Source organism: Salmo salar, chromosome 18, assembly GCF_965601325.2.
Source record: "Salmo salar chromosome 18, fSalSal1, whole genome shotgun sequence".
Classification (NCBI taxonomy): Eukaryota; Metazoa; Chordata; class Actinopteri; order Salmoniformes; family Salmonidae; genus Salmo; species Salmo salar.
In genome coordinates this window covers 82,936,363-82,962,924 of record NC_138308.1, presented here as the reverse complement: position 1 = coordinate 82,962,924, position 26,562 = coordinate 82,936,363, and the positions used below count along the sequence as shown (strand labels likewise).

Here is a 26,562-nt window from a genome sequence, read left to right as displayed (position 1 = left end):
TTCAGAGTTGGGACATCCCAAGGATTCCGTTTAGACTTTCGCTGTCTCTCAGGCTCTATACCCTTCACATCGACTGCAATAATAAATACAGACCTCAGATAACTTAAATGTCTTCGTACAGCTACATCTTGTCCTGAAGATACAGATGTGTCATTATAAATCATACAGACGCAGTGTATCTTAAGATGTAGAAAGATATAATTTTGAATCGAGCGAACTGACTGGGATAGGCTTATTCCATTCATTTTCAAACCTGTCCTCTGGGACCCCCAGCCGTGCTATGTATTTTCCATGTATACATTCCATATGAATGTCAGAAGGCTAAACAGCATAATACATTCAAACAAAGTGATTTAGGCGTACAGTATAACATATATCTCAAATGTTTTCTCACAAAAATATAATTAAATGGCACATATCACTGCTTATTAAAAAAGTGGCTACAAGTTTTTTGCTAAAAGCTTTTAAAATTAGCCTTATTGTGATTAAAAAGAGAATAAAACATGGCGTTTATTTTAAAAACTCATTTATTTGGGAATGCCATGCAGACGGTACAGTGCCTCAAGACATAAGCAATGCAAGGAGAAAGGGAAGTATACATTATAGTAAATTGGGTTATTCATTAGTCATAATACATTATGGGCAACATTTTCATGGTGAAAAATCCTTTAAAACTCATCACCTGGCAGTGTGATTTAATTGGACACTTATTCAGCAATGTGCGTTATAAAAAGGCCACTGTTCATGCCTTGCTAAGCATAGTAAACTAGTTTAGGCACTTTCTTATAACACACACTGAAGAAAAATGTCAAATTAAAATCACACCGCCAGATTATAATTCTAGGGTTTTTCTAGGGTTTTTCTGTGAACAATTTTGCACCGTGGAAATGTCCCCCTTCATCTCCGTCAAGCATGCTGATTCTTTGTTTAAGTTTTTCCTATAGATGTGCTTAAAGTAACAAATGACTCAACATCGATCCATTGTACAAAGATGCTCTTTCTCCCTAAAAATGTCTCCTCCAACACCAAGAGAAATGAAATCCCTCAGAGTAAGATCATAGGTATTAGATAACAATAAGAGCTAGCACTTCATCAAGCTGCCTTTATACTGTAGTAAGTCTATATATAGCTTCTTCCCTAACCAAATGTAATCACACACCATTACACTGTAACTACTCTTGACTGGGCCCAGATTCTCAATAAAGTCAACTTAGTTACAGCGTAGTTACAAGTTCTTGCTTGTGAGAATGTAATATTTGATGTGACTAGGTAGCATTTGGGCAACAACGTTATTAAGTGTGACCGACAGTAGACTTGGTGTCGACCCAGGGGTGCAAAACTGTGGCCCAATTCCAATTCTGTCCCCTCTCTTTGAAATGTGCACTCATTCACTCGGTGAGGATTTAAAACCATGGGATTGGTATTGGAGACATATACTTTGCCCCCCCCGTCCTTGAGGGGGAGTGAACAAGTGCACACTTCAGGGAACGGGGTGAGCATCGGAATTGAGCCTCTATGTGTAAGGCAGCCTTGATGGCTTCCCTGTCCTGTGCTGTGAAGAGAGGGAGAAGCCATGAGGTTGTCAGTCAGTGTGAGCCAATAGGGAGCAGACCAGGAGAACTTCATGGCTGGCTACATTTACTCAAACACCAGAGAGAGTCAGACTCCTCCACACATCCAGGTCAGAGTGAAAGGGGACTGTGTGGGAAAGAGCATCACATCCTGATCATGGAGATTGAAGAATCAGTTCTATTTCTGTGAACCTTAAGGGGGGGATTTGTATCGATTACCCTCATATCGAATGTATTAAAATGGGCTTACAAGTTCTTTTAGGAAACGAACACAGGCATAACATTAACCGTTTTTTAAGAGGGATATTGGCCAAAACACATCAAAAACCATCTAGTGCAGTGGTAGACTACTCAGTTTATTTTGTGCAGCACCAGTGTTTATGACTTTCGTGTAGGGCCCCCCATGGTCAGGATAGAAGAGTTAGGGAACAGATCAGAGCTGGAGATCCCTACATTACCAACTCACCTTCCTTCCATCCATCCATCTATCCTTTCCTTAACTTCATTCATTCATAAGACAGAGGTGGAGACCAAACCCTCTCCCCGTCTCGTCTCTGCCCCCCACCGACAACGCACTACTCAGCTGTTCAGACCACATGTCGGACAACTCAGATGAGTGGGTGTGTGTATTCAATCATCTCAACAGAAGGAGGCGATTCAGATATACACATTGCAACCCACAGGTACAGCGGGTTGGTGTAGGGACAGCAGCTACCTCGAGGAGAGAAATAGTCCCCATACCAAAGAAGTCCTATAGGAGTCCTGAGATTACAGTGAATCTGCAGGTAGTTGGGCCCTTACTGGGCCAGTCTGTCTTATAGGACGTTTTTGATAGGGCGAGAGGGGCCATAGGGAACTCGCTGTTAAAAAACCTATTCCAAATGTTATCCTCCAGAGCAAGGTCAGTTTATCGGATTTAATTAGATAAGTTTGACTCGAGTCATTCAACTGCAAGGAGGTGGTGAATAGTGATTAAACTCCCATACACAGCCATGGCAAACCCAGCATCACAGTTTTAGCAAAGCAAAAAAAACTCTCGCCCTACAAAGTCTCTGATGAGTTTATACTCTGTCCAGCCGTGTGACGCCACTAGGCCACCATACACGGTGTCCATTGTCATTCACTAGGTCTCTATGGTTACAGCCATAGCCAGGGGTGGGTGTGGCAAGTTGGGGGCTGCTGATCCACAGAGCCCAGCCTAGATCCAAGATGGCGGCAGGCGGCGGCGGCAGCAAGCTGTGTACGGCGGACAGGCGCAGAGGGGGATGGGTTGGGGGGAGGGGCGGCGAATACGGCGGTGTAGGAGTCACTAGCGGGGGCGGGGGATCCACATGTACCAAGCCTCAAAACACCAACGACATCACACACACACACACACACACACACACACACACACACACACACACACACACACACACACACACACACACACACACACACACACACACACACACACACACACACACACACACACACACACACTCTCTCAGACACGTAGATTCAGTGACACACTCACTCTTTCACCTACACGGTCTCTGGCTCTCAAACATGTACAGTCACAGTCAGTCACAAACACACACACACACAGTCTCTCTCAGACACACATCAGCACGACAGAGAGAGACTGACACCCCAGTCACTGTAGGTGCTGCATGGTGAGAGACAGGACAAGTCACTGGAAGTCTGGTAGAAGACATCACAGCGTGAGCAGTGACCCCCAAAAGAAGCCCCCCGGGCAATGTCAACGCAGGTGAGAGGGGGAGCTACGGAGGGGGGGTGGGGTGGTGGTGATGGTGGACGAGGAGGAGGGGGGGAGAGGGGGGTTTCGGTCAAGGCACAGTCAGAGAGGGGGACAGTGCTGTTTCATTACCTTGGTGGAGAAGATTGAGTTCCCACTTCCCATTTGCCTGCGCGACGTTTATTGTCTTCCCCCTCTCACCTCACACCTGCTGGGTGGTGTCTGGGCGGCCGGTACCTATTTCAGTTGGAATAGTAGGTCAGTATGTATGGGGCTTTGGACAGAGAGCAGAGTGACATGCACATCTAACACAGCAGAGACAGACACATGTTGTTGGTGGTGAGGTTGTTGGGTAAGAGCAGACATTTGCACCCCCCCCCACAGTCATTCTATCTGTGTGCCTCTTCCCCAGGTCTCTGATGTGTGTGTTTGTCCACCCATTGTTAAAACAAGGAGTCATCTGCAAGCAAGTAATGCGCTCCACTCTACTCAACATTGGATCTGCAATTAAAATGGCATGAAATCGACACTAGTTTGGCACAAAGTGGAAATCAAAAAGATCAGAGGTAACGGAAGCTGTTTTCAGACATGAGCGCATGGTAACAGCATGGTAACACAGTAGATGTCTTGTTGATGTACCAGCGAGGGGTTATGTCCCAGTTATCTCTTTCCTCCTGAAGTATACACTTGTTCACAACTTCCCACATATCTTAAAAACATAGGATTAGCAGAGGCATGGCCTAGAACCCTCAAACTCAACTCCGGACGTCAAAGCCTGATTTAGACCTGGGACACCAGGTGGGTGCAATTAATGATCAGGTAGAACAGAACACCAGCAGGATCCGGATCCCTCGTAGGGTCAGAGTTGAATACACCTGTTCTAGGAGTTGGCACCATAAAAACATCCTCATTTCAATCATTTCCTCTCGCAACAGTAAAGGGAAGTGAACAAGTGCACAGTTGAGGAGAAAATGTATATTATTGTCACGCACCCAGGGTCTGTCTGACTGTGCTATAGGCCTAGAGTTTGGGTGAGGCTGGAGAGAGGAGCGCTGACCCCAGACCAGACTTACCCCATCCACGAGGCAGACTAGGGGGGGGCACACAGACGCTACTCCTCCTTTTCTCTGCCACCCTGGTCCCCAGTCATATGGGTCTGGTCATTACAACAAGGAAGGAGAGACGGGAAGGAGTAAAAAAGACGTAAAAACAAGAACGGGGGAAATACATCCGAAACTGAGTTTTTTCTTTTCTTCACAGTAGTCAGAAACATTCTTTATTTTTTTTTAAATGGTGGGTATGTGTAGTATACATATTAAAAAGCATGCCTTTTTTCTTTTTGTTAAAAAAAAAAGAAATATTTTAAATAGTTCTAAAAAATATGGTCAGAAACAAGGCAAGCAACAAGCATAACAAGAAAGGGTGTGTTTTTTTCCTGATCGTCGAGATCCCACAGATGAAACTGTGTGTGTGTGTGTGTGAGAGACAGAGAGATTATATGCAAGATAAAATACTAAATCACTAAAATCACAGGGGAAAGAGGAAGAAGGACACAGCGGGGTACGGGGGGTGGTGAGTCGTCGTACAGCAGGGTGCAAGGATACGTCGGAGCAGGGCGACTGAAAGATACTGCTCCATCTCTCATCATCATATCATCGGTGTGAACATTACCGCACCACAAAAAAAATCAGCACGTCACATTATCCTAACCACATTATCCTAACCACATTATCCTAACCACATTATCCTAACCCTTTTCCCTCCATCGCAGATTAAAAAGATTGACTTGTAAGAAAAAAAGCACTTCAAAAAGGAGATCTTCCCTCCACTATATGCACTTCACACAAAGCTTAGGCACAATGTTAAAGGACAATTCCACCCAAAAACAATATTTTGGTGTTTGTTGTTGACATAGTCCCAAAATGTTTTGCTTGTAAGCAATCAGGTTTTCAAGATGTGTAACTTTCAAAACGCTGTATTTTGAAAGTTACATATCGTTGAAAGTCCCAAAATGTTTTTGTCAAGTTATGTCAACAATGGATTAATGAAACAAACACCAAAATATAGTATTTGGGTGGAGTTTTCCTTTAACCTCATTGAAATTCTCTAGCAAGTCTAAAAAGTTAACTTACTTATAAATCCATAAAATAATTCATACTTGATCTGAGGGGTTAGAATGTACTCTTCATCGACCCGACAACCACTTACATGACAAAAAAACGAAACTAAAATAATTCATACTTTAAAAGGCCTCTCAAAATGCACTGATGCAGTAAGACTCTAGTAGTACAGTACATAGAAAACTTTGTCGCTAAAACGTGTCATTCTTCTCCAAACTATTGACCAGGGATGGGGTCAATTCCATTTTAAATTCACTGAATTTAATTGAAATGGACCCCAACCCTGCAACTGACACTGACTGATAAACTGTATGGATAGAAGGCAGACCATTCATATTCTAACCAGCTAATCTCAGTGCTCTCTCTCGTTGTCAGAGGTAGGTATAGACAGACTGAATATTAAACTCTCTATTGTTTCAGTGGTGATCCCGGCATTTAATTTGGTTTACCCAGGCTAAGGTATAGACAGAGTAAATCAGGTCAGAAATGCAGCAGTGTCTTTCAGTGTTGTGGTTACAGCGGCGTGGGGGAAGGAGGGAGGGGGTTGGAGAGGGTACTTTCATATAGTACATTGTGCCTATGTTCCTCCAATCTCCCAGGGGTGAGCTAATGAGGGAACGTGGCAGCACGCGTGGGGGTGTGTGCGTTACATTGTAACAACAGAAAGCCATCATCACCCACACCCACACACCCACACACACACACACACACACACACACACAAGACACACAGACCCCTCCAATCCTGGAGCTACGCAACACACCACAGCGCAGACAGTACAAGAATCGGTTATGATATTGTTGACCTCATCTCTATGTTGAAGGAATGGACTGTCTACTACTGGCACCTGTCTACCATTGAGAGTCAATAGATAAACATTGTGTGGTGGTAAGGTGACAGAATGTCTTCCCTTCTTTAACTGCACTGTTAGTGTGGTACCAGGACCAAGTTGGGGTTGGGTTCTTACTGTAGTCAAGGGACAACTCCTAAACTCCAAACACACTCTCACACACACACACACACACACACAAATCCCCACCGCCACAGTACACACAAATATACCCACACACACAGATATACACAGACACACACAGCCGCTGAGAGTGAGGAGGGGTACGAGGGTGGTATACAGTGGTAGGCAGGGGGAAACAGAGGAGGGGTACGAGGGAGGTGACTATCTGAAGGGGGGCTCAGGCGTGTGAAGGGAGAGTTCGGGGGCTCGGCGGAGGACGGCCTCCTTGCGGTTCGGTGGCGGCGGCAGCGGCGGCTCATACACTCTGGGCGCTGCCACCATGGCGGCGGCCACGGCGGGCACCACTGGCCTGAGGGCGGCGTCCAGCGCCGTGACGTGGGCCGGTTGGCCGTGGTGGTGGGCGTGGCCCGCCATGGCGTGGGCAGGGATGGCAGCCATGGCGTGGTGGTTGGGAGGCGGGTAGGCGTACTGGAGCTGTTGGAGTTGCTGGTACTGTTGGAGTTGCTGGTACTGCTGGAGTTGCTGGTACTGCTGGTACTGCTGGTAGTACTCCGCATAGTACCTGGGGGAGAGAGGGAATGAGAAGGAGAGAAGGGGGAGGGAGAGGGAGAAACCGAGTGAGACGGGAAGAGCGAGAGAAAAGAGGGTAGGGAGACAGACAGACAAGAGGGTTTGGGATTATCCACTAGGGATTGTATATTACAGTCTTTTACACACAAAAATTCGAGTGGGGGTACAGAGAGCCATTATTCGGGGGGCGGTAGGTAGGGTAGGTAGCGTACTGTAACTGCTGGAGCTGCTGGTGCTGTTGGTGCTGCTGGTGGTAGTACTCAGCATACTGTTGGTACTGCTCTCTAAGATACACACGGAGGGAGGGGAAAGATAGAGCGATTTAGATCATCTACCAGTAGGGAATTGTAGTCTTTTAACACCAAGGCATTGACTAGTAGGAAACTGTAGTCTTTTTATACAAACAGCCTTTCAGAAAGAGCGTTTTTAGATCATCTACTGGGGAATTGTAGTCTTTGCACACAAAGAACAGGCTTTCAGGAAATGTACATGGGGTTAAGAGTCTCTGATGGCATTGAAAGATAATGTCTTGAGCAATTCAGTTCCAGGAAGTATGTCCACTACCACTCCTGAAGTCTGAACATCAGACAGAGGGTCACGTAGTGAAAAGGAGAGGGTGTAGTGCATTGGGGAGGGTCAGAGAGGATTCAATACGGGTTAAGTGCTCCTAAAACCATTGGGGCGAACCCTAACTTCCACTGAAGTCAAAGTTTCACTTAGCCTTGCACTGACGGAAATGGAAGACTAAGTCGAAATTCGACTTAAAGTGGACTTTCTTGACTTAAAGAAGTTTTGACTGGAAATTAGGATTCTCCTAATTACTGTAACTGCTGGAACTGTTGCTGGTAGTATTCAGCGTACTGTTGGCACTGCTCTCTAAGATCCACACGGAGGGAGGAAGGGAGGGAGAAAGGGAGGGGGACAGATAGAGCATTTAGATCATCTACCGGTAGGGAATTGTAGTCTTTTCACACAAACAGGTTTTCAGAAAATGTACAAGGGGTCAAGCAAGTCTTTGATGGAAATTAAGGATAATGTACTGAGCAATTCAGTTCCTATAAGTATGTCCACTACCACTACTGAAGTCTGAACACTGAGGAAGGTTTGTAGTGAGACAGAGTAATGTAGTGAGAAGAGAGTGTGTAGGGTGTAGTGCATTGGGGAGGGTAGAAGAGGCTTCAATAAAGAGATTAGGGTTAAGGGCTCCTAAAAGCATTGAGGCGAATACTAACTTCTACTTTAGTCCAGCACTGATGATGGGAGACTAAGTCAAAATTCGACTTAGTGGACTTTCTCGACTGGTAATTAGGTGTAAAGTTAACTAAATCGTGAAGGGTCAAAGAGGGTTGGATAAGAAGAGAAGGAAGTGGTAGTACCTAGCCATGGGGTCCTCTCCAGCCTCCGCTGCTTCCTCTGCAGCTCGCCCGGCGGGGGTGGGGAGCAGTGGCCGGCGCTGCTTGGGGGCTCTCTGGTACATGAAGGGCTTCATGACGGGATCGGGCAGCAGGGACCCCGCAGAGCGCCTCAGGGGACTCCGGTCCCTCTCTCCAGACTTTGCCGCTTGTGCCGCCGCCACTGCCGCCGCGTTCTGCTGCTCAGCCAGAACCTGCTGTCCCTGGGCGAAGTAGTGCTGCACCCTCGCCGCTTCAAAGATGGCCGCCGACGGGTCTGCCGATGCGCTCATGGCGGCACCCATCCCCAAGTGGCCGTAGGCATGCTGGGCGCCCCCATAGAGCGCCGGCGCCATGGCGTAGGCCTGGTTGACTGCCGCGGCGGCCGTAGGCATCTCTACACCAGGTGCTGCCAGGTAGATGGCCCCCGGGTGGTGGTGGTTAGCCATGGCATGCGCATAAACTGGTGTGGAGTAGGCGGCGGCAGCGGACGCTGCAGCGGGGCTGGCGGCAATCTGACTGAGCTGACCGTAGAGAGCGGCGTGGCTGGGGTTCATGGAGCTGGCGTACACCTGCGTGGCGCCCGCCTGCGTCAAGGCTGCCGCCTGATTGGCTGCCTGGACCCCATAGAGCTGATTGGCCACGTTAGCGCCGTAGACCTGCGTCGCCAGGGCACCATACACCGCCTGGTTGACGGGGTTGCCTTCCGCTCGCGTGCCGGTGGTGAGACCCGTCAACGCCGCGTAGGTGGGGTCAAAGGTCGAGGTGTTGTAGACAGAGTTGTGGACGCTTTGCTGGACCTGGAGGGGCAGGCCGGCTGCGGCGGCAGCGGCTGCAGCTAGCACAGCTGCCTGGCTCTGGTACTGTTCCAGAGAGGACTTCCCTACAGGGCACTCCCCGGCGTAGTGGCCCTGCTTCCCACAGCTCACACAGGGGATCTTCCCCGTCGGGGTCTGCTTGGAGGGCTGCACCTGCACGGACACGGACACCATTTGTTAGCGAGCTTCCGGAACTATCTTTATTCAGAGACAACCGGATCTAGCTGACAACTCAGAGCATTATAGGTACTGCAGTAGTTCTCAAACATCTCCTCGGGGGACCCCCAAATATTTTGAAATGTTGTTGTAGTCCTAAACTAACTCACCTGATTCCCCAAGTCAAGGGCTTGATGATTAGTTGACATGTTGAATCAGGTGTCCTAGCTGTGGAATAATTAAAATACATGGAATGGCTGGGGGTCTGCGAGGAGTGGTTTGAGAACCACTGCAGTTGTAGACCATGCTAAACCTTCAGGAACACCTTCACCATCATAGAATTGGATATACAAGACAGGGCAGTATGGGTAATGTAATACACAAAAATAGAATCACTAGAACAGGCATCACCCCTCAGACCACAGCAATTTGGCTGCACCCTCATGGGTACACTCAAAATGGTCACCGGTCCTCCATTAACAAGGCCAATTGACTTGAATGGGGGGGTGGGGGGTGCCAGTCAAGGGATTCTATTTCCATGTCAGTGCATCGTGCTACAGCACCTTGGAGAGCTCCACGGAGAGCGGGCGTCCCTTGAAGGAGGTGCCGTGGAGGGCCTCGATGGCTTGAAGAGCCTCCTCCTTGTTCTCCATGTGCACGAAGGCGTAGCCTGCAGAAGAGGAGAGCCTGGCTGTCATTGAGCACAGGGACACCAGTTAGAACCACACCGGGCATGCCACACACACACACACCTTACCGCTCTATACACACACATTTCTTACTGCTCTATACAACTACACACAAACCTTACCTGATTGTCAAGTTGCACAATGAAAAAGCCCCAAACAACTTAGAATACCTTGGATCTTTACACTTTCAACTAGCCATCACCGGTATGCAGTGCAATGAAATAGGTGACGGTACTCATTTTGGGTGCTGGTACCCGTCATATATTAAAGCCAATAGCCTGTTCTATAAGAGGTGCAGTACTTCAGCGGTAGAGAATTAGGTGTCTGTACTCCGTACTGGACAACACCGGCCGGCCTACTTCAAGCACTGGTACGCCATAATGTACTGTAAGCTCCGCGGTGAGATTTCCTCTAGGTACAGATCTAGGATCAGTTTCCCTTCCCCCAATTCTAACCATTAAAACACACAAATATGTTTTATTGTCACATTCACCAGATTGGTGGAGTGAAATGTGTTGTTTTACAGGGTCAGCCAAATTAGTGTTAAGTGCCTTGCTCAAGGACAGACTCTTCACCTTGTCGGCTTGAGTATATACGAACCAGCGACCTTTCGGTTACTGGCCCAACGCTCTGACCACTAGGCTAGCTGCCGCCCTAGTAGTGGGGGAAATGCAAACTGACCCAAAATCAACATCTAGGGTCAACTTCCCCCTTCGCCACACTGAGCAATCTCTCCCTTCACCCTCATGAGTACCATTATAATAACGTTACTATTTGGTGGGTGCTTATATTTGTCCTATTTCACACATGTACAAGTGTGTATTATATACATGTGTGAAGTGGAAATGTGTTCATTGCATATCCCAAATCCCCCTGAGACACCCTCGTAGGGATACTCCCTTCTCGTGGAGTACCCCTCAATGAGAAGAGGCGTGGCTCACCTTTGACTTTGTCGCACTCCAGCACTTTACCAAAGGTCTGGAAGAGCTCCTGGAGGTCCTCGGTGGTGCACATGCCCGACAGGTTCCCCACAAACACCTTGGTGGAGTGGAGAGGTCTGCCCCGGGACTCCTCCACCACCAGGTTCCTCCCCCGGAACTCCCTGCCGTTCAGCTCCCTGATGGCCCGCTCCGCAGCACCCTCACCCTGGGAGTAGATTTGATTAGAAAACAAAGTAAACATACAAATAATAAGACATTCATTTAGATTAGGAAACTTTAACGTGAGGAAAACTCAATGAGGAAATACATTTTGTCCCATATCAACTCAATGTAGTCTACGTACACACAAAAACAATCACCATTTAAAAATGACAAATACACAGTTCTGTAGTGCACTCGCCGTCGGGGATTTAAAAGAATAGGATTGGTTGGTGTAAACATTGGCTGGAAGGCGTTTAGATCATTGTTAAATCCATGACGAAGAGTGTGCAAGTGTACACTTTAGAAGAACTGAAGAGAATTGGGACATATCCCATAGGGAGGACTAAGGTCTATCTATAGCCTACCTGTAGGTGTACGAAGGCGAACTGTCGGAGAACGCTGCAGCTGACCACCTGGCCGTACGACTCAAAGATGGCAGAAAGCTCCTCCTGGGTGGTGTCTAGAGCCAGGTTGCCCACGAAGAGCTTCACCGTGTTGCTCTTGTCCATGGTGGAGCTGTGGTGGGACATGCACAGATACGGACAGACACAGACAGATAGATACAGGCAGACAAGGGACAAGGGAGAGAGAAAGACAAGTGAACATACTGTAAAAGACAAAACATTCTGAACTTGTACTTGTCCACGATGCTGGAAACACCAAAAACCAACCAGTCCAAGAGACACCTATAAGGGAGAAAGCAAGAGCTGACAAAATGAATGACGAGACCATAGGGGAAAAGGAAGTATGTGTCAAGAAAATATTTCACAATGCAGAATAACAACATTGAAGACACCATAGAGTTCTAATATGTAATTATATGGAAGACACCATAGAAACTTGGTTATGTAGCCTTACTAGCCTATCATGCAACATGTTGACCTCTGACCTTATTTCTTACAGGTCAAGAAGCACTGGGCTGCCCTGCAGGTTTATCACAACAGTTTAGGGCAGTTGCTATGCTAGCTGTAAATCGAAAAGCACAAAAATGTACTTTTCTGTACCAAGCACATGTATAGAATACTGAAAGTGCTATACATAGTAGCCTTTCCACTGAGATCAGATCAATTTTCAAGTTGTATTAGTCGTATATGCACATGGGATTCACCGTCCAACGAAAAGCTTATATTTACATCACTAAACCGACTTCAGTTGAGGCATCACTGGAGAGGGAAAAACTATTTTGTTCTAATGGCGCAGCACGAGACAAAGTAAAAAAAAAAGTTTTTTAAATGCTTGAACCATTGGGCAGTGTTGTCATGTTCACGATTGAATTCCGGTAAATTGGGCTACTTTGAAAACGATTAACTGGACGACATATACAACGATATAGCACAGGGTGCCTTCATCCGTTCAAAGGCCAAATGGATTGAGTAAGGTGGAAAAAACACATCTTATTTCTTTCATTTGGAGAAAAGTAGGCAGACTAGGAATAGTATTTCATTAATTTATGTAAACCACACTATATCTGATGATCTTGAAGTGATTATTAAGGAAATACACTCTTTCTACAGTACACTGTACCAATCTCATCTTTCGGAAGGCGACATGGATTCCTTTTTTGATTCTGCTAATAACTCTGTTAACCCTATAGAAGAAAGGTTTAAGCAACTCTGTGATTCCGATATAGGTATTACTGAGTTGGACCAAGCCATTAAATTAATTCCTATAGGTAAATCCCCTAGACCGAATGTCCTGACAGCTGAATTCTATCGAGATTTTTGGCCTGATATTAGAGAGTTATTGCTTTCGGTCAACAAAGAGGTTATTGACAATGCTTTCTTACCTCCTTCTGACAGGGACAAATAGTTCTAATACCCAAACCAAAGAAGGACTCTCTTTACTTAGACAATTGGAGAACAATCACGTTGTTGGTAACTGACTATAAGTTACTAGCCCATGTCTATGCCAATAGGCTGAATAGGCTGAAAAGCCCTTGATGATATACAGTTGAAGTCAGAAGTTTACATACATCTTAGCCAAATACATTTAAACTCAGCTTTTCACAATTCCTGACATTTAATCCTAGTAAAAATTCCCTGTCTTAGGTCAGTTAGGATCACCACTTTTTTCAAGAATGTAAAATGTCAGAATAATTGTCATGGCCGTCGTAGTGAGTAGACCAAAATGCAGCGGGTATGTGAATGCTCATATTTACTTTTATTGGAACACTACACAAAACAAGAAAACGAAAAAAAACGAACGACAGCTAAACAGTTTTGCAGGCTAAAATACAGCAGTGCAAAAACAACTTCCCACAAAAGACAGGTGGAAATAGGGCTACCTAAGTATGGCTCCCAATCAGCAACAACGATGTACAGCTGTCCCTGATTGAGAGCCATACCAGGCCTACACAAAGAAATACACAACATAGAAAAAACATAAAATACAAAACAGAACAATACCCAAAAACCCCGACAACACGAAACAAACACACCCCTGCCACGCCCTGACCAAACTACAATAACAAATAACCCCTTATACTGGTCAGGACGTGACAATAATAGTAGAGAGAATGATTTATTTCAGCTTTAATTTCTTTCATCACATTCCCATTGTGTCAGAAGTTTACATACACTCAATTAGTATTTGGTAGCATTGCCTTTAAATTGTTTAACTTGGTTCAAATGTTTCGGGTAGCCTTCCACAAGCATCCCACAATAAGTTGGGTGAATTTTGGCCCATTCCTCCTGACAGAGCTGGTGTAACTGAGTCAGGTTTGTTGGCCTCCTTGCTCGCACACGCTTTTTCAGTTCTGCCCACAAATGTTCTATTGGACTGAGGTCAGAGCTTTGTGATGGCCACTCTAATACCTTGACTTTGTTGTTCTTAAGCCATTTTGCCTCAACTTTGGAAGTATGCTTGGGGTCATTGTCCATTTGGAAGACCCTTTTGCGACCAAGCTTTAACTTCCTGACTGATGTCTTCAGATGTTGCTTCAATATATCCACATAATTGTCCTCCCTCGTGATGCCATCTATTTTGTGAAGTGCACCAGTCCCTCCTGCAGCAAAGCACCCCCACAACATGATGCTGCCACCCCTGTGCTTCACAGTTGGGATGGTGTTCTTCAGGTTGCAAGCCCTTTTTCCTCCAAACATAACAAAGGTCATTATGGCCAAACAGTTCTATCAGACCAGAGGACATTTCTCCAAAAAGTACGATCTTTGTCCCCATGTGCAGTTGCAAACCGTAGTCTGGCTTTTTTATGGCGGTTTTGGAGCAGTGGCTTCTTCCTTGCTGAGTGGCCTTTCTAGTTATGTCGATATAGGACTTGTTTTACTGTGGATATAGATACTTTTGTACCTGTTTCCTCCAGCATCTTCACAAGGTCCTTTGCTGTTGTTCTGGGATTGATTTGCACTTTTTGCACCAAAATACGTTCATCTCTAGGAGACAGAACGCGTCTCCTTCCTGAGCGTTATGACGGCTGCGTGGTCCCATGGTGTTTATACTTGCGTACTATTGTTGGTACAGATGAACGTGGTACCTTCAGGCATTTGGAAATTACTCTCAAGGATGAACCAGACTTGTGGAGGTCTACAATTTATTTTCTGAGGTCTTGGCTGATTTCTTTTGATTTTCCCATAATGTCAAGCAAAGAGGCACTGAGTTTGAAGGTAGGCCTTGAAATACATCCACAGGTACACCTCCAATTGACTCAAATTATGTCAATTAGCCTATCAGAAGCTTCTAAAGCCATGATATCATTTTCTGGAATTTTCTGTTTAAAGAGAGTCAACTTAGTGTATGTGGACTTCTGACCCACTGGAATTGTGATACAGTGAATTATAAGTGAAATAATCTGTCTGTAAATAATTGTTGGAAAAATGACTTGTGTCATGCACAAAGTAGATGTCCTAACCGACTTGCCAAAACCATAGTTTGTTAACAAGAAATTTGTGGAGTGGTTGAAAAACGAGTTTTAATGACTCCAACCTAAGTGTCTGTAAACTTCCGTATTTTTGGTTAAGATACATTTCAGTCAATTTGCAGATGATACTGCCCTTTTCCTAAATTAAACGGTTGAAATGACATCTGTCTAATCCTACCTCTATGTGGTATCATATCCCTAACAGTCTGTTTAACACACTCTAACTTGAATTCCAAAAGAAATGTGATTTTGACCCTCCAAAATTAAAGTTACACCAGAATAAAAAATATTCTGGAAAATAATATCCCCCCATATAACAGTGATTTGAATAATAGCACTATTAAAATGAATTAGGAAATCCATTTTCAAAGGCCTTTGGTTGACAAGGGTATTAAGTTTGTATGTGATTTGTTAGACAACATTGGGGAGTTTCTGCCGTTTGATGAGTTCATTAGGAAATTTCAGGTTAATATTACTCAGAGAGAATATGCAAAGCGTTTTCACTTCCTTTACTTGGACTTATTAAGAACACTGTTATAATATGAGGTTGTTTCCACTTTACCAAGTTTACAAATGAATGACTTGAACCTTTTGGATGAAAAATTCAATGATAAGTGGATACGATTGGCAGTTAATGAAGTAATTTTTTGTGATTATAATTCAATATATTGCTATGGAAGTGTCCAACCCATGCTATGGTCAAAAGCCATGACCTTTTACCTTAATTGTCCAGTTATCCCAACCTTTAAAGAAACTAATTTTTAAATATTTTCTCACATCTACCCTGTTAATTACTTATTGCACAAAATGTTACATTTTGACAAAACACCTTGTGTTTTTTGCTCCTCTGATTCAGAATCTTTAGAACATGTATTTTTTTCATTCTAGTAAACTATGGATTGAAATTCATGAATGGTTGTGTATAAAATCTCCAAAATTACCTTTGATGACATAAAATGGCATTATGCTTATCCTTGTAAATTCCGATCATAACTATTTTATCAACATTATTATTCTATTGGCCAAATATTATATTTACAAAATGTAAATAGGGTGGGAAAATTCCTTATTTATTTATTTATTTATTTATTTATTCATTGAACTTTCCAATTTTACAAATCCCTCAAACTTGTGAAAGTTAAAAAGTAGGGAAAAAAATATTAGAAGGCTTGTCTCTGGATGTTTGTTAACGTCTCATTGCCTTGTCACATCTAAAATGTCCTGAATTATTTTTTTATTTTTTTTATGGTCCCTTGGTATTTTATTATTTCATTTTATTCACAGGAATGTCCCTGTATTGATGTGTAATATTGTTATTATTGTTGCAATAAAAATGAAAACAATCTGCGGGGAAAATGTATGGGACGCGGGTGGCAGGTTTTTGGTCTACTTCTAAATTGCACCGCGGCCTCTATGGCATTTCTAAAAATATATATATATATATTTCACTGTGACCTGCTGCTGCTGACTATCAGGCAGTGAGCAGACTGTTACTGTGCATGTGAATGAATGGTGGAGAGGGGGAGGGCCGGAGGGGTGTGTGTGTGTGTGCGTTGAGATCGCTGGTTGAAGAGAGTGCTGCAGCAGAGGAAGCTGAGTCACCGCGACAGAGTAGCACGCGTGCACGTCGTGATAACTTTTGACCAGTTGTCGGTGAGCTATTTAGAATCCTCATTATGGAAACACCATAAAAAAAAAAAAACATATTAACGTGCTAGAACTGATACAAAAAAACGACTTACTGCGCACTAGAGCTCTTTAGATAAATTCGTTCAGAGGTGGCTTAAAGTAAACTGCATTCTGATGTAGACTTTTCTTATGGATAACAGTATCAAGCGAAGGGTTTTACGCATGCTCAGTTCAAGGGTCTGCAGGACTGCGCGAGTGGAAATGGTTATGTAGCTTGTGTTATGGAAAAAAGTCCACATTGAAAATTCCATTAATTGTGGAGAATGATTGTCTGTATTTGCATCTGTTGGCCATCAAGTAGGGTATTAACTTATATGCCATTGCAGGCTACTGTAGCCAACCATTTCAAATCAAATTGTATTTGTCACATGTGCCGAATAAAACAGGTGGTAGACCTTACCGTGAAATGCTTACTTACAAGCCCTTAACCATCAATGCAGTTCAAGAACTAGCGTTAAGAAAATACTTAAAAAAATTATATATATATATATATACACACACACACACACAATACATATATATTGAAATGACGATATCACTGGAGTCATTGCAAATAAATTTGTGCCACTTGTGTAGCCTACCTGGAGCTGGCAACCAGATGTAATACATTGCCTAGAATTCAGTTTGTTGTTGTAGCCTTGTGTTATTATGCAACTTTTAATGGCCATGTTTAGTTAATTAAATGGGAAGTTATCAATTGTGATCATCGTCACAGCTCTATTGTAAATGTATCATTCTCCACATTTAATGTCAGTTTCATTGTGGATTTTTACCTGAAATTAGATGTTGGTATATCAGGGGCTATAGGCTACCTGCATCTAGCTCAGCAAACCATGGAAAAGTTTAATTGCAATTATAACCCCTGATTTTAGTCAGTAGCCTATGACATAACAAGTAAATCTTGCAAATAGGCCATTTATAACGGTTTGTAGTCTTAACATCTGGCACATAATAATGGCACAATTGCCAGAAAATAAATAAACTTAAAAAAAAAATACATTCATCCAAGTGTTTCTTGCAGAGATTTCGAGATCCTCTGTCCCACTTTCATCACTCAAACTCTCCTGTCTGATTTATCTATAGTTATGCACATGCTGCAAACTGGATTTATTTACAATTATAAACTGGCTGGTTTGAGCCCTGAATGCTGATTGGTTGAAAGCCATGGTATATCAGATGTGTGTCAGGGGAATTACAAAAACATACTTTTTACTGTTCTAACTAAGTTGGTAACCAGTTTATAATAGCAATAAGGCACCTCAGGGGTTTGTGGTATATGGCCAATATACCACGGCTAAAGGCTATGTCCTAAGAACAGCCCTTAGCTGTGGTATATTGGGCAAATACCACACATCCTCGGGCCTTATTGCTCAATCATAGCAGTCAAAACAAGTTAAATAACGTCAATTTATGGAAAATTATCAGGAGAGTTTAATAAGGGTGATTTATCTTTTCTCTTGCGACATATTCTTAAACTGGCAAGAATTATTATTTTGATGGAAAACCGGATTTTCTTCTTAGCCTACGTCGTTTTTAAAAAATACGTCGATATTCCTTCTTAATTCGCTCAATAACGTTATGGAAAAAGGTTTTTGGGATAAATGTTGCAACTCCTCCCTTGCAGCCGAAAAACATTTTGGGCTAGTTTTCAGGCCTTGTGGGCGGGTTTTCAGAGGTCACTGGGCTACAAATTTTAGCTTCACCTGGCAACCCTGCCATTGGGAATTTCCCGAACGACGTTACAGATATGTATCAAAAACGTGGTTCGGGTTTACATGACTTTCCAATTCGCTGCTAAGACTGAGAAAACAATTGATAGACGACATATGTTTTCTTTAAAATTACCCATATGGACTGGAGAGGATGCTTAGGTTTTGGTTGGTGTGACCGAAACTGAACAAACCTCGCGGCGAAAATGTGAGACGATTTGCCTAAGTAGCTGGAAATGGGGTTTCGATGCCTTTGTTTTGTTATCATTAATCCAATCTACAAAAACAGTACACGAACTGTATCGGATGAATGGTGGACATATAACAAAACAATGTTACATTGGAAATGTTAGTCAGAGCATTTTTCCGCACTGGAACGGATACATTGCACGATAGCGAAAATGTCTTCAATGGAACGACAATACGCTTTCGTGTTTCGTGTCATTGGTTCTTCCGCTGAAAACGAATAAAACCCTCATATTTCTACGAAACGTTACTTATATTTTTCATCTTTAGTAAATAAATCGAATAAAAGAGGTACATAAATCTACCATCTTACTTACCTAAGCAGTGCCGTGTTTCAAAATGGTAGCGCCTACTTCCGTTTTTTAGAAGGCTTCACCAATGGGGAAGTCAGGGGGTTGGGGGGCTGCCACACCAGAATGCTGATTCTTCACAATCGCCGTATTACATTTTCTAACATATAGGCTATTAAAAGAAGTGGCTTTACAGCATGCTTCGACATAACAAAAGTCTGTCATTCATCAATTCATAGACAGGTTTCACCATAGTCCAAAGGGCAACTGGTGCCTTTTATTGCAAATGTCATTTCACTGAGAAAAGTTGATGAATAACTTTCCTTAACTTGAGAAAGAAAAACAAAATCACTTACAACACTAGCTACAAAGATTTTGATATAATCATGATTCAAGTCATGAAAACTGCTCAATTTGAATCATTTAGCAGACGCTTGTATCCAGAACGACCCACAGGAGCAACAAGGGTCAAGCGCCCCACTCAAGGGCACATCAGACTCTTCACTTAGTCAGCTTGTGGACCCGAACCATCGACCCCTCAGTTAGTGGCCCAACACCCAGCTACCTGCTGCCCTAAAGTATTTAATCGCTTCCTCGCTCCTCGAATCCCCCAAACTCATCGGAGGAGAAAATCTGAGGTGATCTTCACCTCCAATGTGACTGGAGAAGGTACAGAGAGAGGATGCGAGGAAAGACCTGAGATTCACCCTAGTAGAATGGCATTCTACCAACAGGTAATTGAACCACTAAAACAGTCACCATCAAGTCAATCAACCCCCACAGTTTCAAAAACACACAATGACACAATGAGCACATCCAGAGATCAAGAGACAGATATTTAGACAGTAAAGCAGTTGAGATAAGTATGAAATTGTAATCAAACAGAATTACAACATTGACTGCTTAACAGTACAAAACTGTTAAACTTAGTTGACAACAGAATAGTCAACATGGGATATTTGGGCTTGGAATCGTGATCTTGCCTATATGGGAGATGACTAAGTCTCTAGAAACCTATATCATATTATTTTGCTGTCGTTTCTATATGGCAATTCAATAATTATTATAGCTGAATAGACAATACTTTGGTTTCGGTTTCTCCTCTTCTTTTCTCCTACCCTCCCTCGCTCTCAGTGCAACTTCAGTAAGTGTGACATCATCAGCGACAGCCAGTGAGGTAGGCCGTTCATGGGTGTATTCTGTGTTACGAAACGTTCTGAACGTTGCAGATAGAAATATAATTAATAGTGCTGACAGGGTTCCGTGTTCCAGCTGACACACATATCCATTCTACACAATACATGTATTTTTTTATGTTCTGTAACATCACATCCTCCTGAACAGGTCACAGGTGAGCAGCAGGTGTCTCTGTAGTGGTCTTGCTGCGACCCGTCCCGGCCAGCGGTCTGTCTCTCTCCTCCCACAGAGTAACCCCGTCACACGCACAGATCTGCTTGGCGTTCTCGAACAGGCCAGCGGAGCGAGCGATGATCCCACAGGCCAGCCTGTACCCAACGAGCAATAGATAGACAGAAAGAGGGGGGATAGAGAGCGAGAGAAAAGAGAAACAAATAGAAAAGATCAGCACTTTTCACTATAAAATGTATTAATTCAACTTTGACCTACAGTAAGTCCTTCCAAACGCTACCCACGTCTCTCCTCTACCATGAGCTCACCTCTGGCCGGAGTTCCCGGTTAGTTTGGAGAGGGGGTGAGCCCCCCTTCCCAGGTCATCCTCCCCAGCATCCACCACCAGAGACCGACCAATCACGTCCCACACCTGCAGAAAGTAAAGCAGGAAGTGACAGAGGGGTAAGAGTGGCTACTGTCAATGCTTGGTACCACTGACCAGTGTGCTGTGCTCAGTATTCAATTGTGCATTCCCCAAGCTGGTATAACACCATGTACTCAATGCCTTTACTGTAATTACACTGTACCTACCTATGTCACTACCCATGTAAATACATAGGTTTTAGACCAAAAGGGGTAGGGGTGTGTGTGTGTGTTACCTTCAGCTCAGGGTCCTCTAGTCTGAATGAGGCTCGACCGTCTGGTCCGGCCACAATATTCCCCAGATCACCTACATGCTAAAAGAAAACACATTTAACTGAATATCACAACCAATACCATGAATATCACATCCATTACTTATGTAAATAAGGTATTTCTGTTTGTTATTTTTAATAAATTTGCTACATTTTCTAAAACCTGTTTTTGCTTTGTCATTATCGGGTATTGTGTGTAGATTGATGAGATGTTTTATTTGTTTAATATATTTAAAAATAATTCTGTAACATAAAATGTGAAACAATGAAAGGGGTCTGAATACTTTCGAATGCATTGTATATCGTCTCTGAGACAGTAAAAAGGTACTTCCTGAAAGCATAACATCTCAGAAAGAATGTACCCCAGTTTCACAAGGAACTAAACAGAACTATACAGTATAGCCCTACTCTAGAAGAAGGCAAGGAAACTGTACCCTGTCTGGGTCCTGCGGGGCACCATGTTGTCTCCCATAGGGGTTATAGTGTTCTCCACAGCTGTACAAACACACAGGCAGAGAAACATGAGTCATCCACTCCCATGATCCTCTGGGTCAAGCAGGTGCAACTGTGACCTTATGAGCTACAGTGATGGAATCATAAAGCGACTGATCTATTCAAGGGTTATTTTAAAATTGACTGAGGAAACTCTGAAGGCTGTAGAAAATTGTGGGCAAAACAATGCATACAGTACAATTACATTTTTTACATATTATTAAAAATACCTCTGCACTAATAATGAATATGATTTGCATTTGGGTTGATAATATATCATGTTTCGCACACACACACAAAGATCACCTCTGGCAGTCCTGTGTGAGGTCTCCCAGCGTGTGGACGTGGAGTCCGTGGGTGCCAGGTTCCAGACCATCAATGGTCCCGTCAATCAGACAGCGCTCCTCAGACAGCTGGAGGAACCGCACCACCCCCTGGACAGGACCACTACCGCCCATCATGGCCACCGCTGCACCCAGGTCTGATACACAGACACAAACATTGCATATACAGTACACACACTCACAGTATAGTACACATACAGATGCACATATGCTGCCAAATACACTTGTGACAACATCCATGCCAAAACTGTTTTTTATCCATCTAGAGTCCTCTATCTAACTCTATGGGCCGTGGCCACATTGGGATTTTGTGTCTGAGTATTTCGGATGGAGCCAATGCTTTTGCAATGGGAGTCATCCATTGCCGGTTGAATGACAACGGAGATCATTGTCCAACCCCAAAAAATTCACATATTCAATTAGTCTGAAAAACAAGTAGAGATGAGTTGTACTTTTGACAGACAAAAGCGGACAATGATGTACATCATATACAATTTCATCCGTGTTCATGCATCTCAGTGTGCCCGTACCCAATTCTGTTCCTCCGATGCCCTTTAGTACTGCCCTGCGCCCAGTGCTCTCTATGAGATCCTGCACCTCATGGGACGTCAGAGCAGACTCCACCAGAACCTCCTCCTTCCCAACATCTATCTTCACCGACTGCACGCCTGCACACAGGATAAAGGAGAGGAGAGAGGGATGTAGAGAGATGGAATGAATGATGAGGAGGACAAAACAGAAAGAAAGGATGAGGAGCATAAGAGAGCAAGAAGAGATGAGGAGGAGAAAACACAGGGGACAAATGAGTAAAATAAAAGGAGATCTGTCACTGTGACAAATACTGCTGTGTGTTAAATGCTTTAGATGGCTTTAGGTTGATACATATCTTGGAATGCATGGAGAGGCCCAGTGGTTTCATTCCAGGGTAAATTGTTTACCAAAAGCAAGAGCGGCCCCTGTATCAGCCTACTGAATGGCAATACAATAATAATAGCTAAGTAAACAACAACATTCACACCTTGTTCTAATGTGTAACTATTGATATTAAGCCTAGGAGCAATACACAACTAAGTTAACGAGTATTCTGTTGTGCACACTAGCAAAAGTGTAGTTACTAGCCTACTACACTAATAACTCATTTGAGTGCTGGAATGGAAAGGTAAAAATGTACCTGGTTTTCCTTCCAGTGCAGCTCTGACTTTCTCTGCACAACTGTCACATGTCATCTGCACTGCAAACTCCAGCTGTACGTAATAGAGAAATAGTGAGCATTTAGCTAGCTAGGTCCTCAAAGTACAGTCAGTATAGCTATCAATCTCTGGATGTAAATGATGCTTTGATATAGCAAGCCAACATCCCAGCTTGCACATTTGGTTCCTTGGAAGTTGTGGGAACATACGTTTTTGGTTTCCCATAGGTTCTGGAAACGAAGCCATACATTTCCTGACTGGTAAAGTGGAATGTTTTTTAAACGTTCTGTGAACAGAAGTGGAACTTTTAGGTTGCAGGGAGGTGAGGGAGTGCCAGAGTTGCCCGTTAAAGTGAGAACATTTGAGAACTGAGAACATTTTACTATGGTTCCCTGAAAGTTTTCCTGGGAGGTTTTATTAATGTTCTAAGAACAGAAATTATAGGTTATTTGAAGGTAATTAAATAATGTTCTGAGAACATGTTTCAATAAGACATATAATAATAGTGCTGGCTTAGATTGGGATAACTGTTTTGAACTTTAAGCACAAGTAGGACACATGTTAATTAATTTGCTTAGACACAGTGTCAGTGATATTTGAAACTATGATCTTCTGTTTTCTATCCATGGAATTAGTCCACAGTGCCACCAGGATGGAGCTAGCATGCCATGTTGTTTTTACTCATACAAAGCTGTTCATTTTAGTCTATTCAAACAGACCCCCATTTCAAAATAAACAAGCAATCATTAAGATCAAGTGTCCAATTAGTGGTTGCGGCCAACACACTTAACGTGATGGAGGATAGCGACAGTTTATGACGCTATGCTGAAGTACTGAAGTTCCCACAGAAGAACGTTGTTTCTTAACGTTCTCTGAATGTTCTGAGAACATGACTTTAAACAGAACAAGGTAAAAAAATAAATATGCTGAAGTAGTGAAATTTCCACCTAAGAACACGTTTCTCAGAACATTATGTGCTAGCTGGGTATGCTGTACCATTTCCAAAACGTTGTGGGAAGGTTGTATGCAAAATAACAATAGGACAACCAATCTCTAAGAAACATTTGCGTCTCAAAGTTATGTGCTGGCTAGGGTTACTTTAGTTACTCAACAATGCTGCTTTCAACATCAATTGTTGATGAAACAATAGTTACCAGGCAAGATTTGTATTTATTATGGATCCCCATTAGTGGCTGCCACTCTTCCTGGGGTCCAGCAAAATTAAGGCAGTTATACAAAAGAAATTACAATACATTCACAACAGATTTCACAACACATTAGGTGTGTGCCCTCAGGCCCCTCCTCTACTACCACATATCTACAACACAAAATCCATGTGTATGTGTGTATAGTGCGCACGTTATTGTGTGTTTGTATGCATGTGTCTGTGCCTATGTTTGTGTTGCTTCACAGTCCCCGCTGTTCCATAAGGTGTATTTTTATCTGTTAAAAGAACATATATGTTACTGCTTGCATCAGTTTCTTGATGTGGAAAAGAGTTCCATGTAGTCATGGCTCTATGTAGTACTGTGCGCCTCCCATAGTCTGTTCTGGACTTGAGGACTGATGAGACCTCTGGTGGCATGCCTTGTGGGGTATGCATGGGTGTCTGAGCTGTGTGCCAGTAGTTCAAACAGACAGCTCAGTAGACTCAACACCTCTCACAAAACCAAGTAGTGATGAAGTCAATCTCTCCTCCACTTTTAGCCAGGAGAGATAGATCTAAAGTTAGATCTAAGGGCCAGCCATGCACCCCTGTTTTGAGCCAATTGCAATTTTCCTAAATCCCTCTGTGGCACCTGACCACACGACTGAATAGTAGTCCAGGTGGGTAGAATGTTCCAACAGGAATCTGTTCCAAAGACTTCGTAAAGTACAAGGATGCCAACATACAACACGAACAAAGTAGCATGATCAATTCACCTAGTTAACTAGCTGTCGAATAGTCATCAACTCACCACGTAGCTTATTCTTAATGTCAGTCCATAGGCTACCAGAGTGAGAACAGACATTTTTTCGGAATAAATGTGGTGAGTGAAAAACGTAAATAAATTGCCCACTCCCTACCCGGCATCTTAATCTGCCTCTATACAACTTTGTATGCGTTGTTTGTTGGCAAACTTATTTACGAAGTTTTTGGAAAAGATTCCTGTTGGAACGTTCCACAAATTATACCCACCCGTCTACGTGCGACAAAACCAGGGCCTTTAGGAACTGCCTTGTTGATAATGCTGATAAGATGGCAGAGGAACGCTTTATTATGCGTTGACCATGACAGTTTACAATCCAGGGTTACTCCAAGCAGTTTAGTCACCTCAACTTGCTCAATTTCTGCATTATTCATTACAAGATTTAGTTGACGTTTAGTGAATGATTTGTCCCAAATAAAATTATTTTAATGACGATACATTTGAATACTAATGATTGATAGCTAGCTACTGTATTACAGTCAATATCCGGTTGTTGTGTAAGCAGTCTTACTAAATAAGCGCTTGTTAACGTTCAGTATTGACACGCAGTGTTTCCAATAAGACAAGGAAAGCAACATGTACAACTTGTCATTTGAAGAAAGAATATTAACAGGTTCAAACCTTCGTAATTCTGTCTGTATCCATTTTTGTGCAGCACGTCGTTGTCTGACCTATGATAACAGAATTTACTAGGAAACGTCTTACTTTACCCCAAACAGGCACAAACCGGGAGAAGGTAGCCGCCATCTTTATGAGGTCGGTAAACTGTATTTAGACCGTCATCGCCACCTATTGTCAATTGTCAGTCACTGAGTAGATTTGTCAGTCACTGAGTAGAACGGGACAACTGCAAGTAAACGTATGAGAGGGGAGTTGACTCACTGAGAATAGGTTTCTGTCCCAAATGGCACCCTATTCCCTATATGCTGTAAATGTAGTGCAATAATTCATATTTTAAAAGCCTTTCTGTCTGCATCTCATGTTTACATTTACATTTTGATTATTTATCAGATAGATGCTCATGTCAAGAGTGACTTAAGTCAGTTCATTCAACTAAGGTAGGTAAGAAGACAACCGCATCACAGTCATTTCAAGTAAAAACTTTCCTTAATAAAGGGGCTATATCTGCAAAATCAGTGCTCGGTTTTTTTTTTGTGGGGTTGCTACAGATTCAACTAATGTCCAATGTTATGTTGAGATTATATGACATTCTCTCTCTTTGGACATGTATGCTAGCCTACAGACATTTGAATGAAAACATTTCTGTAAAACCCAGATAGTTATAAACGGGTTAAATCAACCACACCATTTCAACCAAAAAAATCCAATGTGATGACGTTGAATCAACGTGGAAAACTGATTGGATTTGAAAAAAATCATAAATGTACATTTTGTGAATTTTCACCCAACTTTTAACCAAAATCCAATGACATGGTGAAATGTTTTGTTGATTTCAGGTTCAATACAGGTTAGTTGACAACTTAATTAAATGTAGATCAAAACTAGATGTTGAACTGACATCTGTGCCCAGTGGGAAGTAGATAA

General features: G+C 43.1%; 2 protein-coding genes across 9 annotated transcripts; both read right to left on the bottom strand.

Moving 5' to 3' along the window:
* Positions 1–509: 509 nt before the first annotated feature.
* Positions 510–19,249, bottom strand: rbm14b (RNA binding motif protein 14b). Of its 7 annotated transcripts, XR_006760501.2 has the most exons (9): positions 19,004–19,249; positions 11,534–11,684; positions 10,968–11,172; positions 9,901–10,028; positions 8,349–9,334; positions 7,185–7,256; positions 6,704–6,964; positions 4,383–4,465; positions 510–3,546 (listed from the first exon to the last, which is right to left on the bottom strand). XR_006760501.2 is itself a non-coding variant. In XM_045701438.2 (8 exons), exons 2-8 carry the CDS (start codon positions 11,675–11,677, stop codon positions 4,456–4,458), a joined length of 1,806 nt encoding a protein of 601 aa, XP_045557394.1. In that variant the 5' UTR covers positions 11,678–11,684; positions 19,004–19,249; the 3' UTR covers positions 510–4,455. The 7 variants fall into 7 exon arrangements, 5 of the variants coding, with proteins under 5 accessions (XP_045557394.1, XP_014011732.1, XP_014011733.1 ...); XR_001322208.3 differs by having other exon boundaries at positions 4,383–6,964; XM_045701438.2 differs by having other exon boundaries at positions 510–4,465.
* ccs (copper chaperone for superoxide dismutase) lies at positions 19,221–25,682 on the bottom strand. Of its 2 annotated transcripts, none has more exon segments than NM_001140314.1 (8): positions 19,221–20,481; positions 20,653–20,756; positions 20,986–21,063; positions 21,456–21,516; positions 21,820–21,994; positions 22,388–22,525; positions 23,029–23,101; positions 25,639–25,682. In NM_001140314.1, coding segments are annotated over 8 exon segments (813 nt in total). In that variant the 5' UTR covers positions 25,663–25,682; the 3' UTR covers positions 19,221–20,321.
* Between the last annotated feature and the right edge of the window lie 880 nt (positions 25,683–26,562).

What these genes read in the sequence shown, in the direction of transcription:
- ccs (XM_045700417.2), bottom strand. Translation starts at nt 25,391, where the DNA reads ATGAATAATGCAGAAATTGAGCAAGTTGAGGTGACTAAACTGCTTGGA. An exon ending in CTCACACAGGACTGCCAGAG is followed by an intron (nt 21,517 to 21,819) that starts GTGATCTTTGTG and finishes GTGTTTGTACAG; the next exon opens with CTGTGGAGAACACTATAACC. An exon ending in ACCGGGAACTCCGGCCAGAG is followed by an intron (nt 20,482 to 20,652) that starts GTGAGCTCATGG and finishes CGTTGGGTACAG; the next exon opens with GCTGGCCTGTGGGATCATCG.
- rbm14b (XM_014156257.3), bottom strand. Translation starts at nt 11,677, where the DNA reads ATGGACAAGAGCAACACGGTGAAGCTCTTCGTGGGCAACCTGGCTCTA. An exon ending in TCGCCTTCGTACACCTACAG is followed by an intron (nt 11,173 to 11,533) that starts GTAGGCTATAGA and finishes ATCTACTCCCAG; the next exon opens with GGTGAGGGTGCTGCGGAGCG. An exon ending in GGAGTGCGACAAAGTCAAAG is followed by an intron (nt 10,029 to 10,967) that starts GTGAGCCACGCC and finishes GCTCAATGACAG; the next exon opens with CCAGGCTCTCCTCTTCTGCA.